At 37.2% G+C, this 15406-nt stretch overlaps 1 protein-coding gene across 6 annotated transcripts in view; it reads right to left on the bottom strand.

Moving 5' to 3' along the window:
* The window catches only part of LOC113233292 (neuropathy target esterase sws), a 60525-nt gene that overhangs the window by 16759 nt on the left and 28360 nt on the right, over positions 1-15406 (bottom strand). For all 6 annotated transcript variants that reach the window (XM_026468359.1, XM_026468358.1, XM_026468360.1 and 3 more), the window contains 10 exons: positions 15042-15250; positions 14055-14210; positions 12582-12738; positions 11916-12071; positions 10262-10380; positions 8917-9030; positions 8075-8257; positions 7207-7362; positions 6685-6804; positions 5516-5702 (listed from right to left, as the gene is read on the bottom strand). In XM_026468359.1, coding sequence (XP_026324144.1) covers positions 5516-5702; positions 6685-6804; positions 7207-7362; positions 8075-8257; positions 8917-9030; positions 10262-10380; positions 11916-12071; positions 12582-12738; positions 14055-14210; positions 15042-15250 — 1557 coding nt within the window. The remainder of the gene's footprint in view (positions 1-5515; positions 5703-6684; positions 6805-7206; positions 7363-8074; positions 8258-8916; positions 9031-10261; positions 10381-11915; positions 12072-12581; positions 12739-14054; positions 14211-15041; positions 15251-15406) is intronic.

Raw genomic sequence — 15406 nt, forward strand, 5'->3', positions numbered from 1 at the left:
AAATAAAATATTCTTTCTCTCAAGCACATGTCCTGTGAGAGCCTGGAGATCCGTGACACAGGTTTATATACTCCCGGACACATAATTCGAACCGCCTCGCATTTTTGTCGTAAAGGGCTAGAATATAAAAATAGTGTTATCGTCGAAAAAAAAAATCCCCCGGTTTTGCAAATCCAAATTCCCAACAAGGACTTACGGAAAAGAAGTTTAGTATACTAGTTTCAAATTTGTGTAATAGTTTTTGATCAATCAAACATTGTTTAAGCTTAGGGCACTTAATACTGAAAATGCGTGGTGGCTCGAATTATGTATCCAGAAGTGTATCTAGTATGGACTCCAGTCTCTTACAAAGATATTTCAGTTATAATTTCTTTTTGTACGTTGGCCATAAGATTATTACTTTGGTGGAAAACCTTTGCAAATAGGCAATCAAAATTATTATTTTTATAGTTGTTTTCCCCTAATTTCGTTTTATTTGATAACTTTAATTTAACTATTTTTTTTTAATTGAAAGTCAGGGTGTTTCCCACCATGATAGTAAATTATTTTTTGTGAAATTACTACACTAGTTTTTTATAATTCACAACAAGGATCGAGATTAGAAAAAAAAATACTACGATATGGCTGGATATGAACCAACGTCTCCTAACAAACCGTGTCAGACGCTATGTCAACAAAAGCAAGGAATTTCTTCGGTAAACTACATTTCGTACACGAAACCAAATACTGTCGTAACTCAAAAGTGTCGAATTGAGAAAACACGATTTAAAAGTAGAAAAAAAAAATAACAGGCTGAAAACCAATAACGCCGTAGAGCGAAAAGTCACTAAGTCGCAAATGGCGAATTTATATTGCCCTCTGACGGCTGGGTTGGATGTTTGAAGGCCAATTTGTATTGGTCTATTGCGACTTAGGGAGATACAGTTCGCGAGGTCTAAGCTGAGCTTTGCATTTGTGTGAGTGATCACCAAAAGTAGAGTCAGACAAAAAACTTTTAAAAATAAATTTTAGTATTAGGTAGGTTTTTAACATAAGTGGGAGAGATATTCTAGTTTAAAAATAAATTAAAACTAAATAGCTTAAATTGTTAAAATAAAGGCCAGCTATGATATGTATGACCGATGACCATGTGTACATATGTAAGTGTGACCGAGAAGTCAGAGATCAATAAATAAAATTCAAATATAAAAAAATTATAACAATTCTTCTGCACCGGACATTGCATTTACATTGCATTGCATTTTCATCATTTTCTTTATCACTCTCGTCTTCATTTTCACTCTCCTCTGATGTATCGTTTGTGTTAATAATGAATCGTTCCGTTATATCGTCAAGAATGGCATCGTGACCATGAAACTTTTTTTCTTCTTTTATTGCGTGGTCACATACATTTTTCCATTCTTCTACAGTGATAGTGTCAACTTTTTCTTTCGCTAACCTCATAATTGTATCCATATTCATTGACACGTTTTTTTTAGCCACGTACCCTTTTATCATTGCCCATATATTTTCAATTGGGTTGAAATCCGGGTGGTAGGGTGGTAGACGAATGACGCTGTGACCATGTTCTCTAAGTAAAGTGTCAATTTTATATTCAATAAATCTTTGTTTGTTTTGCAGTATCAATTAATAGAGTTGTGGTTTAAGCATCGATGTAGAGTGATCGATATTGCGATACTTGAGCCAGTCAATCATATCTTGTTTACGACTATTTGAGTTGGGAGCGGGATTTTCTAACGAATTGTGGTAAGATGCATTGTCTACCACCACAACGCTATTGGGCTTTAAATTTGGAATTAATTGCGTTTGTAACCATTTCGTGTAGTTTGCTGCATTCATATTATTATGGTAATCACCACTTTTTTTATTTGCTTTGAACATCAGCAGTGCATTTGGTATGAAACCGTCCTCTCCGCCGGCATGAACTATTATTAGACGATTTCCTTTAGAAATTGGTTTCTTCAAACCAGAAGTGCTGCCATCTAAATAAGATTTTGAAGAAGTGTGAGTCGTGTCTATGTATGTTTCGTCGGTATAAACGACTGGCCGGCCATGCGATATTCGGAAATTTTAATCAAAAAATGTATACGTAGATAACGTATCTCATGTTTTTCCATTAGAATTTTTCTATTATCTTCTGTTCTTTTCCATTTAAATCCTAAAAGAGACACTTCTTTACGCAATGACCAAATTGAACCTGGATAGTTTATTTCTCTCTTCAACTTTTCATATATTCGTTTCATAGTTGGCACCTCTTTATCAGTAATGTGAAAGTTGTGAATAGTTCTTCGGATTACCGCTTTATCAAAATCGTCAATGATAATGATATTTTTCCTGCATCTGGTCTTTTTCGGAGACTTAAATTTGCTTCCGTCTTCCAAAAGACGTTTACCTTCCAATAAAACTCTTTTGACAGTGGACAGCGGAATTCCCGTCGATGTCGCTACCAATTGGGCTGATGTAGTGACATTTGACATTTTTTAGCGCTGCAGTCCATCTAGGGCATCGAGCAAGTACTTGGCAGAGCCGTCCCAAAGGTGCGAACAGTACTCCATGCTGCTTCGGACCTGAGCTTTATACAACAGGTATCGCAGCTCTGGAGTAAAAAATCGGTGCACCTTGTTCAGGATGCCAAGCTTGCGCGACGCGGTACAGATGACGCTCTCTATATACTCTTTGTTGCTCATGTCCTTCCGGATGCTCATCCCCAGCAGGCTGAGCTTGTCCTGCAGCTTGTACCCTGAAGATGGGGAAGTGGAAGGAATGGGGATTTTTTGGAACTGAACGCGCATACCTGGGTTTGACATGTCTTTGTCGTTCATGTCTTTAAAATAACTATTTAAATTACACAAAATTTCCTTTACTTGGCTATTTAAAGGTTTTCGTATAATTCGTTTATTTGTGTTGACAGCCATTTCACTAATAAATCGAACACAAAAACAAAATATTAAGAATTAAACACGTCACGCTGCTACCAGTACAAGAGGTGAAGTGTGAAAGGTGCGCGGCGGAGTTGCGTCGCGCGAGGGATGCACCGCGCCTCAGGCCAGTTGACAAAAAGCAGTTTAAACCGATTTAAACCTAGCGAAGGACGCGTCGCCCTCTAGGCCGACGTCACACCTACACTATCTATGTGCACTCACACAAATGCAAAGCTCAGCTTAGGCCTCGCGGACTGTACCGCACGGTTATTGCGTCAGCGTTGCGTCAACGCAACTGCGTTGATTTCAACGGACTAAGTGCCACACGAGCTGTGTCGACGCGCGCTGTTTCAACGCACCGTGGGGCATGTCGTGTTGATTTATATAATAGTACAACGCAGTTGCGACGTCGCAACGCCGACGCAATGCACGTGTGGTATGTCCCTTAGTGACTTCTCGCTCTACGGCGACGAAATGCATTTTTTCGTTTATAAATCGATAACAAAATTTTATGTATAAATAAAATTAATCACATTATTCGCAATTAATAATAATAATAAGTTTATTTCTCACCAGAATATACAAAATACATTGGCATAATATCCAAAATAAAATACATAAAACAATATATTATACTGTGGAAGACTGGTGCCTAAACTAGACGTATGATCTGTATTACAGGTCACCAGGACTTTTTATTTAATAATTAGATCCATTCATTTCTCTTTTAATTTTCATATCGTGTTTTAACAATTCCAAAACTTTGTATTGGTTTCAAGTGCGATTTCAGAGTAGGGTAGTTTGCAATAATATTAGACGTAACTAATTGATGACTACCATCTCAGTCGGCCACGTGTAAAGAGTCCGAAAGGTGGATTGTTAAAAAAAAAAAAGAAATATACACGATTAGATTCGAAAAAATAGTTTAATTTCCAATGTATAGGAATCGCGAAAACATAAGAAACTCGATAGCAATACTTATTAGTATGTTAAAATCCAATTCAAATATGAAACAAGTAATTTCATTGTTAATACAATTAATTCTGTACTGTCATTGTTTGCAATAATTTGTCAATCCGTTATTCATTTTGTATATTTTTTTTAATACACACATTTATTTAAGCCATAACTGAATATTGTGGTATTTGTCAAATATTATGAATTATTTTTTATCATATATTGTGATTTTATTAAAAAAACCATTTTAAAATCATAAGCAGTGATTCATAACTTTACATTTTGTTGCGGACACGTTCAAAGTACAAATACAGCTTGAAATATAATATAGCTCGATGTAGAAGATGCTCATGGTAGTAGGGTTGGATCCCACTTGTAAACAGTACGTTTCAACACTACGTCTACACTAAACACGTGAGGCACCTGCCAAAGCACACGTTTAATATAGACCAACCCGGGTGCAATGCATAATAACGTAGTTCACAAATCACTGCTTATATTATCATTTTATGAAACGCTTAACCATTTAGCTTATGCTACAGTTATCAGCACATTTCAGCACCACGCTAAAATTTAGCATACTCTCCGTCAAAGAAGAATAGACGAGTTTAGGTTAGATTTTTACTAAGTGTAGAGCAGATGCCAAAATATATGATTGCACACAAAGAAACGTTTCAAGTGAACTCACTAGTGTTTTAACTACAAAAGCGTGCTGATAAATATAGCATACCTCTAAAGCATGATACGCGTCTGTTGCCGAAAGTTAAACACGAACAATTTTTTTATTTCATTAGTCGGCAAAGTAGTCCAGGTCGAGTGACATCATCAGCATTTAAATATTTTTGTATCTAACGGTCGTATTCCAGAACTCTACTCAATACTCAAGTCAGGACATGAGTATTGCAGTGAGCACTGAAAATCATACTCAAGTCCTTGCCATTAGGGTCGTATTTCAGTGCTTGAAATCATACTCAAGTCTGCTCAAATCCTGACTTGACCATTGAGTAGAGTTCTGGAATACGACCCTAAGAGTGGTTACACACGACGACTTTTAGCAGCATTTTGCATTGCATCGCTACACTTGCTATTTATATGCGATTGCATCGATGCAAACGCGCAATTGCATCGCTACACTCAATAGCGGATTTACCCTAAGGCCCCGTAGGCCCGGGCCTAGGGCGGCCAGACTTTAGGGGCGACCAATGGTGACAAAAAATTCACTAATGATAACAAGAAATAACTCAAAATACCTAAATATTCTAAAGGCTCACGCATTGTAAAGGTCGGCCAGATTTTAGGGGCGACCAATGGTGACAAAAAATTCACTAATGATAACAAGAAATAACTCAAAATACCTAAATATTCTAAAGGCTCACGCATTGTAAAGGTAGACGATTAGCGATTGCATCGCTACTGCATCGTGTTTGCATCGCTGCTGAAAAGCAAACGCGCGATTGCATCGATACACTTGGGATTTATAGGCGACTCTTACTCCGCATATTAAACGTCAATTATACGTTCTGCAGTAATTCATCAGCAAGTTAAAGAAGACAGAAAAATGCTGATAATGCCATCAGACTTGGTATAAGGAACTGTGTGTTTACCTTAAAACCGTGTTAATAAATACAAGTACTTACCGTGTCTATGCACTCTCATGCAACTAGCGCTGATGTCAGTGGTGACAGTGAAGTATGGAAGCCAAAGGTCCTCAATGTGGACCTCCCCAAATGTCGTCTTTATCGTTTGGTTAAATTGCCGACCGGAAAACATTGATGTTGCTGGGTACGTCAGGTCGAGAAGTTGGCTACCCCATTGGGTCATTTTCTGTGGAAAATTTATGGAAACTTGCCATTCATGCATAATTACACTTCACGTGCGGCTTTGATGTCTTCAAAAACAATTTTATCTACACACATATCATACACTATGATGTGTTCAAAAACCGTAAATTACGACCAGCATAAAGGTAAACTGTTTTGTTAGACCAAATTTCTTATCTGTGAAAATGTTATTATTGCTTCATAATAACATCGAATTCGACTTTATTATGACATTCAAATTTCGAACTTAAGAAAAACAAATCAATTTCATTCGACCTCAATTCTAATATCAGTCGAGATTGTTTTATTCGAAATGAAATGTCAATAGCAGACAATTCTGACAAATTTCTCACGCTACTTGATATGGATATGTATGAATTAAATAAAAACTACGGTTGCGTGAAATGCGCGAGAAGTTTTAATTTGCCTACATTTGGCCAGTCATAACATGCGGTTCCTGAACACATCATAGAGAGCTTATAACATGTGTATAGGTAAAGCAGTGTATGTACCTGTACATAATTAGGCATTAAAACACTCGTGTGATGTTCCTCACACTCCTGTTGTAATCCTTTTCATTACATAACAGTCACATAAAGATGATAATACTGATAATACTACAAACAGGATAATACTATTATTATCCTATAGTAGTTTAACTGCCTCCATTGCCGAACGGTCACCATGCTGGACCGGGTTCGATTCCCGGGCCGGAAGAAATATTTGTATGGCCTACAATTATTTGTCTCATGAATTAGGGTGTGATTTGTGGTTGCCTATGTGTGTATCCATGGCACCCGCGATCATAGATGTCGTGTGAAGAGGTGAATAAACGCTATTGACATAGCAAATGGCAGTCAGTATAGAAAATCCTCAAAACCTTGAGGCCCAGGAGACTGGTAAATTTTTCCCCTTTCGATGACTAAACTTATCATTTAGCGGAAGTAGCTGCCAGAAAAGTTGTATCAAAGATCAAAATTGCTCACTTGTGACCATTCTCTCGCTTTCTGAGTAACAGTGGTGATGTTCCTTTCCATACACCATAAAGCGCCCATAAAGGCCCCAATGCTGACGCCTCCAACCATGTCTATAGGGATCCCGGCCTCCTGAAAGTTCAATAAGAACAGTATAGGATACAATAGAATATATTTCTTTCAACGTTGCAACCCAAAAATATACAGAAATAAATAAAGAAAAGACAGCAAAAGCAAAACAAAAAAAAACAAAAACAAAACAACGAAGCAAACATAATCCAATTTAAATAATCATGTTAATGTGTAACCCATTGCTATATAACTTGGAAAGTGTAAACCTCATACGAATACATGTTATCACAAAACCCGCTTATTACTACTAGCATGCTGTGGTAGCCTGTAAGTGCGATATGCATAATGCTTTTATATTTTATTTGTACCTTTTTAGCTATACTCTGGATATTATGTATTGTGTTGGATGTCCATTCTAAATAAATAAAAATAAATATATTTTCTTAATCAAAGCACACAAACCTGAATAGCTTTAATCATGCCAACGTGGGCAGCGCCTCTCGCCCCCCCTCCGCCCAATACAAGCCCCACCGACGTACCAGTCAACCATCGCGCCAGGCGGGAGAAATCGGAATGGACACTGGCTTCCGACATTAACACTTTGCTGTATAGTTCGCTCTGAAAAATTGACAAGAAAAAACTTGTAGGTGTCATAATATTTACGATGATTCTGTAATAAACATTTAAACAATAAATAAATAAAATTTCTGGTAACAGCGACCCATAGCATGCATAAAATAATAAATTATATAAATAGACAAAATTCAATAAAAATTAATCATAAAATAATAATACCATAAAATCCCAAATACAAATATTATTTCAACATATTTGCTCTAAAACTATGGACAACATCAATTAGTACGCAATAAAAGTAAATTAACAACAAATAAAAAAACTTTATTTCTTTAAATTGACATAATAAATTGGTCTTAATTAACATCGTCTGTTGTTTTATTTATTTTTGACGGCACGAATAATAAATAAAGCTTGCATTGATGTTAAGCGACAGGCCTACCCATAACAGTTACAATGCCACTCAGACCACTGCCTCTCTACTCGTCATTCTGAGACAGAAAGTTGACAAATTCCATGTGCCTTCACCAGCTCTTACTCTTGAAAACCGGAACGCATCCGAACGGAGCAAAAGTTGTTTTTTATGATGTTAGTAATATATATGCAACAGCCTACTTTCGCCTGTAGTAAAACAATGCAATGCGATAAAATTTGTAATTTCTGCTTACTTGCAGAAGTACAGTCAACGCTAAAATAACTTGAACAGTAAAACTAACAGAAGTGAGTATACCCTATGCAACAGATATGTACTCACAATGCGGTACTGACTCTTCCGTGTAAACATCCGATGCGGACATCGCACGTGGTGATGTTGACTGACCCACGTACGCATGTTCAACCAATGAACAGTGCCAGAGGGATTCGGGCCCCCTTCGCGGTGCAACAGCACTAGCTCCTTTTGCGTACGTATAGCCAGACGCTCGATTTCTTTTTCAATCTGCAATGAGTACACGTTATTTTGCTTACATATCGTCACACCTATCTCCCACCGGGGTAGGCAGAGACTATGGACCTCCACCTGCTATGCTCATGAAAAACAAAAAAAATCGAACACAAAATTTCCTTCGATACGGCTGGATTCGAACCATGTCCTTTGGCATATCGCGGCTAACGCTCTCCTAAAATAGCTACTGAACCAACCAGCACATCTTCCGAATTTTTCTATGTGCTTGTTGCAGGTCTTAGCCGGGTTTTTGGTATTTCACGACTATTTTGCAGTAGCGCCATCTGTGAGAAATCTATGAAAGCTTTTCTCCACTCAGAACATCGTGATATTCAATAAAATTGCCTATATTCAATAAACTAACGAGACAATTGAATTTTTGTTTTTGGACTTTTCAATTCTGTTTTTATGTATATTTTGTTATTTAAAATTTACTCTGATATAATCAATAGGAACTAAATGTGTATTTTTAATAGAATAATGTATAAATAGTTTCTTATTTTAATTATGTTGTTTTAAGTGATTATGACAATGACGTGTTCGGCTTACATACCAGTCTTGCATTATTATAATAATGTAAGTAAGTATTAAGTATATTAAACTGTTGCTGAAACAATAAATCAAAAAACTTTATTATTATTATTGTATTTTACCTTCCCGATGCTAGGAGGTTTGTCTCCTAACGCGACGATGAGAATGCAGTCAGCTTGCCTGATGCACCTTTGCGTCCATTGCGTTAAGCTCGGATCACACTGGTATAATGCCACCTGCAACACATGGGGTTTGTTTAGTCGGGAAAACTACAGTCATAAAATGTTGGGCAATTTTAAGTGTAAATCTAATATTGAAGTGTACCATTTCAAACGTGTACAGTAAAAGTAAGCCCAGCAAAATAAATGTTTAGGTTCCTTTGAGTAATAAAGAAAAAAATACGAGTGACTTAAAATAACCTTGTGTTAGCAGTAATTATTTATAAATATAAGTAATTTGTTAAAAAAAAATTTTTTATTTTTTTGACGCGCAGACTAGCTCCGCACTAGCACTAATACATATATATTATCCGTTTTTATCAAGTAGTCGAGTAATGGGAATTAGTTTTTTAACAACTTCTAGCTATTCATATCCATAAAGTACAAATGCAGATACGGTTTTTTTCCAGAATCTTATAATTAAATAAATATAATAATAACGCACACACTCATAGCCCCGTATTAGGGAAACCCTGTATCGCGGGTGCCATGGACATACACATAAACAACCACTAGTTACACCGAGAGTTACACGAGAGAAATAAATGTAGGCCATACATAACTTCTCCCGGTCCGGGAATCGTACTCGGGACCTCTGCGTGGCAGTCCAGTATGGTAACCGTTCGGCCAAGTAGGCAATTAATAATATATTGTTTAATTGTAATCCAGACAATTAATAATATGAGCAGTAAAACAAAGTTTTGCAAAATAACGTTTCTAGTCCTTTCAAGCAATTAAAAAGTTAACATTGTAATCGATTTTATAAGTTTACTTTTGATTAGCTATGATGGCACTAAGTAACTATTTATTAATACATCGTTTAATTCAAGTAGTCTTTCTAAAATAAATTCCAAAAAGCACCAATCTGTACAATATTGGTTTAAGTATAATCGATAACAGTAAATCGCAACGCGAGAGGCAGTATCGGTAGGAGCTTTCGAGTGTTCCGATAGAGGAGCGACATAAGAAAAGTTTTCCTTCTTATTTAACAGAGTGTTTGTGAAGTGGATTATTGTTTTTTACAGACAGACGGTCTGCCTTATAAAAAATAAGTAGCCGTTGCTTACAAAGATTTTCTATATTAAGGAGGTATAATGATGCTTAAGATCGCATCTCACTGCATCACTGGCTGTGGGACCCCGACTCTATGCCCATCTTTCAACAAGGGATGCAGCAGTGCTGGTTTACAGCAGAACTCCTTACCAACAGTAAATGTTTTTGTGTGCATAATATTATATGTTATTCTTACCTTGTGTTTATCTTCCTGTTGCGCAAGCCATGAGCTGAGTCGGTATTCGTTATTGGGGTCCATGATGGTCAGACCGAGCAGCTTTCTAATCACGTCCGATGTCAGACGAACAGTGGGACCTGTTCATAAAATTTTAACTTTGAAGGCTATATATACTTTTTTTATGAAACCAAACGACGGGACGAACAACTCGCGCGTCTGGTGGAACACGACACACGTTGCCTCAGAACAGTTGCCTCAGAGCTTTAAATCGCAAAGATCTGAGGGGCACTGCCACTGCTAACTAAGGCAAGATAACAAAAATTTTTGTAATTGTTAATAAAAATGACAGAAAGAGAACCAAAGAATTTCTTCGACCGAGCGTTGAGCATTCAACAGCCCCCGAGGATGCCTCGTGGAGAGGCGAAACACGTGTCGGGTATATTTGGTGGTGGTGTTTGTGACTGTAGTTGCGCTTGTGTTATTTATTCTATTAGTTTTATGCGGAGGGAGGGTGAAAAATTAACTGCATGAAAAAATATTCAACACAAGCGCAGCTATTTTGCACGATTTAACCTTCACTGGGTGCGGGGAGTAGCAAATTAATTAACTTCCATTTTATTAAAATTTTTATTGAATTGATATTCAAATATTTTATGTGAAATTACTCCACTAGTTTGTTATAAATATTAATACAAAGATCGAACACTCAGAAAAAGTTCCTTCGATCCGGCCGGACTGGACCGACGTCTTCTAGCACACCGTGCCAGACGTTATACCGACCAAGCCACGGAACGAACCAGCGGACCTCACGAATTTTTCTATGTGCTTGCGTCGTATCTTTGTATTTGATTTTTCAACTACTTTTTAGTCGTAACGTCATCTATGAGAAATCTATGATATTTCGTCACCCAGTTAGATACCTTTACAGCTACCAGTCCCGGCTAGAGATGTCGCTATTCACAGTATTTAAATTTTTTATTGAATTGATATTTAATTATTTTTATGTGAAATGACTCCACTAGTTTGTTATAATTATTATTAATAATATAATTAATAATAATTAACATGGCCTTCCGCAAAGTAACGCCTGAATCTATTAATTATTTTGTAATTAATATCGAATTAGTACTGTATCATTTTACATCCTCCACGGCGCCACCGCCGCCGATTCGAATTCAGAACAGACGCAGTGCATAGGCGTTAATACAAATAACACTATAGTTATTTCGGTCCGCGAACATAATGAGTTGAATTGAAGGTATTTCAAATTCGGAAGACGATATTCGGATTTAGCGTTCAAACTCTCAATACTACCCTAAATAGTTCTACTGCAGCACACTTTCCTGGACAAATTTTCTTGGCGGCAGTACTTTCCTTGCCGAACTCATTCACAAGGAGCTCTACTGCTGCTACGCGACGATTTGTCTACACGGTTTGCCGTTTCATAATTATAGAAATGATGAAACGAGAGTATACATCGTTAACGATTAACTTAAACGCCAAAAGGGTAGTAATGGATTGATACAATTATGTTGACGATCTAACGAAACGAGGTATCGTCTGTGGGGGTGTTAAATGTTTGCAATTTACTTTAAATTCTAAAAATAATATTTTTATACAAATTCTACTTACTACTTACTAGTAACTGTAAAGCAGACTTAACGTCACTTACCGATGGCACATAAGGAGTGATAAAGCTCGTAAGTAAACGCAGTTAGTGGTACATCGTCACTGACAGGCACTACGGCGACTGTGGAGAAGTTGTGCTGTGCAGGTCTCTGTTCGATGGGCGCCGCGCCAAGCGCCGCTGCTGGCTTTTGCCAAGAGCCTACGTAACAAAAATATGACAGAATCATTTATTTCATACTATCAATGTTGTCACAAAATGTAATGTCAAGGGATCATCGATTATATAACCAGAAATAGAGACGAAATGTCATTTAATTTGTTTGAAAACTATTCTGCCAAATCATTACGGTGTCAACTGCGCTCCGATTGGCCAGCCCGAATTCGAAACAATTGACGGGTGTCGTCAATTGTTTAACTTGAGCTTTGCTATAATGAACGAAAATTGAAACATTACATAATATTTAGTATGTAATTTAATACCAGCGGTTTACTTGTAAAATTTCGTGGCAATATTTGCGTTTTTTATCTATCGTGAACATGTTTAGGAATCGTGTTTTCACACGGTATACTAATCAGTGTATATCCCCAATTTTACATTTTTTTCCAAAGCAATTAATTCAACACTTTCACTGTTATGCGGATTCAACCAAAGCTATTTGAGGTTGTATAGACCATTAAGCGAAATCTGGCCTACCAGAAAACTTCTTACCTAGAATTCTGTGTCCCAGCAAGTTGATAAGCCGTGTCACGACGACGGGGAAGCGCAGTTTGATGGCGTTGAAGAGACCTTCAGGCAACTTGGCTAGCTCCGAGTCTCGTACAGCCATCACCGTCGTGCTGCGACGTGTTTGGGTCACCATCTCAACCTACAATATTGTAAATTAATCAAACATATATCTTCTCAGGCTTGTGAATCTACGACGTGCAGGTATCGTCACGATGTTTTTTTGTAATGGTTAGGGCCAGGGCAGAATGGTGGAATGATGGGCAAATTTCTATAAAACTTGGGACCAACTTTGATGTAACAAGGGCAATGTTTTTTTTTTTCATGATACCAAGTGACGGGAGCAATGTTTATTTTTTAATTTAGTTTTTTTTATATAACAACTAAGTGACCGGACGAACTAGTTGTGCGCCTGAAGGTAAGCGACACGTCGATCCATATCAGTTGCAGTGCCACTCAGAGCTTTAAATCTCAAAGATCTGAGGGGCACTGCCTCTGCGCCCATCATCCTCAATATAAGGTGAGACGTAATTTCACCAGTAAGTACCCTTACCTTTCAAAATCGGAACGCAGTAATGCTCACACTACTGCTTTGCGGCAGAAACAGGTAAGGTGGCAGTAATTCCCTAGACGAACTCTTTCACAAGACCTCCACTGCTACTTGTTTAAGATTAGATATGGTGATTAAACTTTCCTTAATAATACAATCAATATACCTGGGTTTGTTTGTTTTTATTTTTTCAAATGTAGTGGAATAAAACGCAAAAACTATTTAGGTATACAATGCGTAGTGTTTCATTGTTAAAGGAACATTCTATCAACATTTCGTTCAAGAATGCCCAACTCTTTATTATTTCTATAAGTGAATTGTACAAAATTCTACATAATAATATATATAAAAATTAATTCACATAATTTATTACATTAATGCAATAAATGCTGCTCCTATTATTCTTGTTGAAGTAATTTTCAGTCGGAGCTAAATATGGTGAATTTTGTTAAGTTTCCTGTAGAAGCGGAATACGGTGTTTTGGGCCCTTAAATGGTTGCAAGCAAGATTAGGCAGTCGTGCAATGACGTTAAATTAAAATTAAATGTTTTAGTTTTTTTTTATACTACGTTACATGTCACAACGTTTGTATAGGTTAACTTCGGGCATTTTTTTCGTGGTTTTTGTATTAGAAGCGATGTCCATTTGTTGGTAGGTCAATGTTATTAAGATACGTATTTCAAACATACTGTTGATTTATGGCCATTCCTCCGGGATCTAAAACTATTGCATCCACTCTTTGTGTAGTCTAAGTATAAGTTTTAACTTTCGGACTCTACTTTCGTGTCACAATTAGAAACTGTCTTCATAACTTAAGTCTCCACTTTCCCTGTTCCTCAAAGTTTAGGTAAAAAAACTCTACCTATTCCGATGACTGCTTATTAGCCATTAAGTAAAGTTAAACTTACAATGCCGACCAAGTCGCCCTTGCCGTACTCTCCGACCAACTCCTTCTTGCCATTGGGATGTGTGATAACGGACCTCAGTCGCCCACTCAGCACGATGAAAGTGGACCCTGATTCTTCGTCTTGGCGGTACACTGCGCGGCCGGATTCTAGGAACACCTGGCAGAAGTAAATACACTTCGATCAGAAAATACCTTCGATGAAATCTTGGGTTGACATGAAGCAAATATAGCGCGTGGTGCCGGTTGGAGCGAGACGTCAAGGCAGACCACCTGCTAGTCTGTCTTTTTTGAAGACGAAGTAAAATGACATTTGAAGGGTTGACAGTTTTCATAAAATTTTAAATAGTTATGTAGTTGTTGTCGATAATTTTATCGAGATTGTGAAATTTTTTCAAACCATGACTGAATTGCGAATGTTACGACGTTCTAATTATTACTAATTGCGTTATTGCCTTTTTTATTCTTATTGGGACAGTTGGCCTACTAGTATCGAGATCAATTTCTATTCATATACATTTTAACAAGGACAGCCGAATTTGATTATCTATGTTGAATTAAAATGAAAACTTTAAAATATCCTCTTTATTTATTTTATAGTCTCCTCTTTGTATTTTTCATAAAGACAGTGTTAAACACACTGCATGTATGTAAGAAGTTACAAAAATTGACAATTCAACTGAACTTGTGCTCAGTAATTGGATGAATAATGGTCGAGGATGATTCAAATGAAACAAGTTCGGCTATTTATTCCATAAGCGTGACCAATATTCAATCGATAGAATATTTATCGACTGCAATCACTAGCTGCTCGCAAGCGGGCATCACTTGCGCATTGAACTGTCATTTTACTCCATCTTCAAAAATAAATAAAATAAGCTGGCGTACAAAAGAGGAGGCCCAGTAGTGGGAGTTAACGGGCCGAGATGAATGAATGAAATGAAAATTGGCCAATATGAAACAATTACGTAAAAGTTACAGGAAAAGTTACCCAATCCAAGGCAAAATCCACTTGTCTGACAAAAGGCGACAGCCTCCTCACAACAGTGTTAGCAATGTGCAGCACAACCGAAGGTCGTTCCCTCATGATGCTGTAGACTGTAGTCTTAGACAGAAGACCGATGCGGGAGAAGTGTTTGGCTCGGATCGAGAAGAAACTAGGCTCGCCTGTTAAAACTGCTAGACCTCCTTCCACCTCCCCTGGAAAACCATTGAATGGAAATAAATTATATTGGATTAGATAAAAAAATTGACATCAACATGGTCAACCGTGACTATGGTACCTGTAAACGGCCCGAAACGTCTATTTGTATGAAAAAACAAATATACGCGATTTAAATCCGGAAAAATAGTTTC

The sequence above is a fragment of the Hyposmocoma kahamanoa genome, unplaced genomic scaffold (assembly GCF_003589595.1).
Source record: "Hyposmocoma kahamanoa isolate Upper Pololo Valley unplaced genomic scaffold, ASM358959v1 78, whole genome shotgun sequence".
NCBI classification, from domain to species: Eukaryota; Metazoa; Arthropoda; class Insecta; order Lepidoptera; family Cosmopterigidae; genus Hyposmocoma; species Hyposmocoma kahamanoa.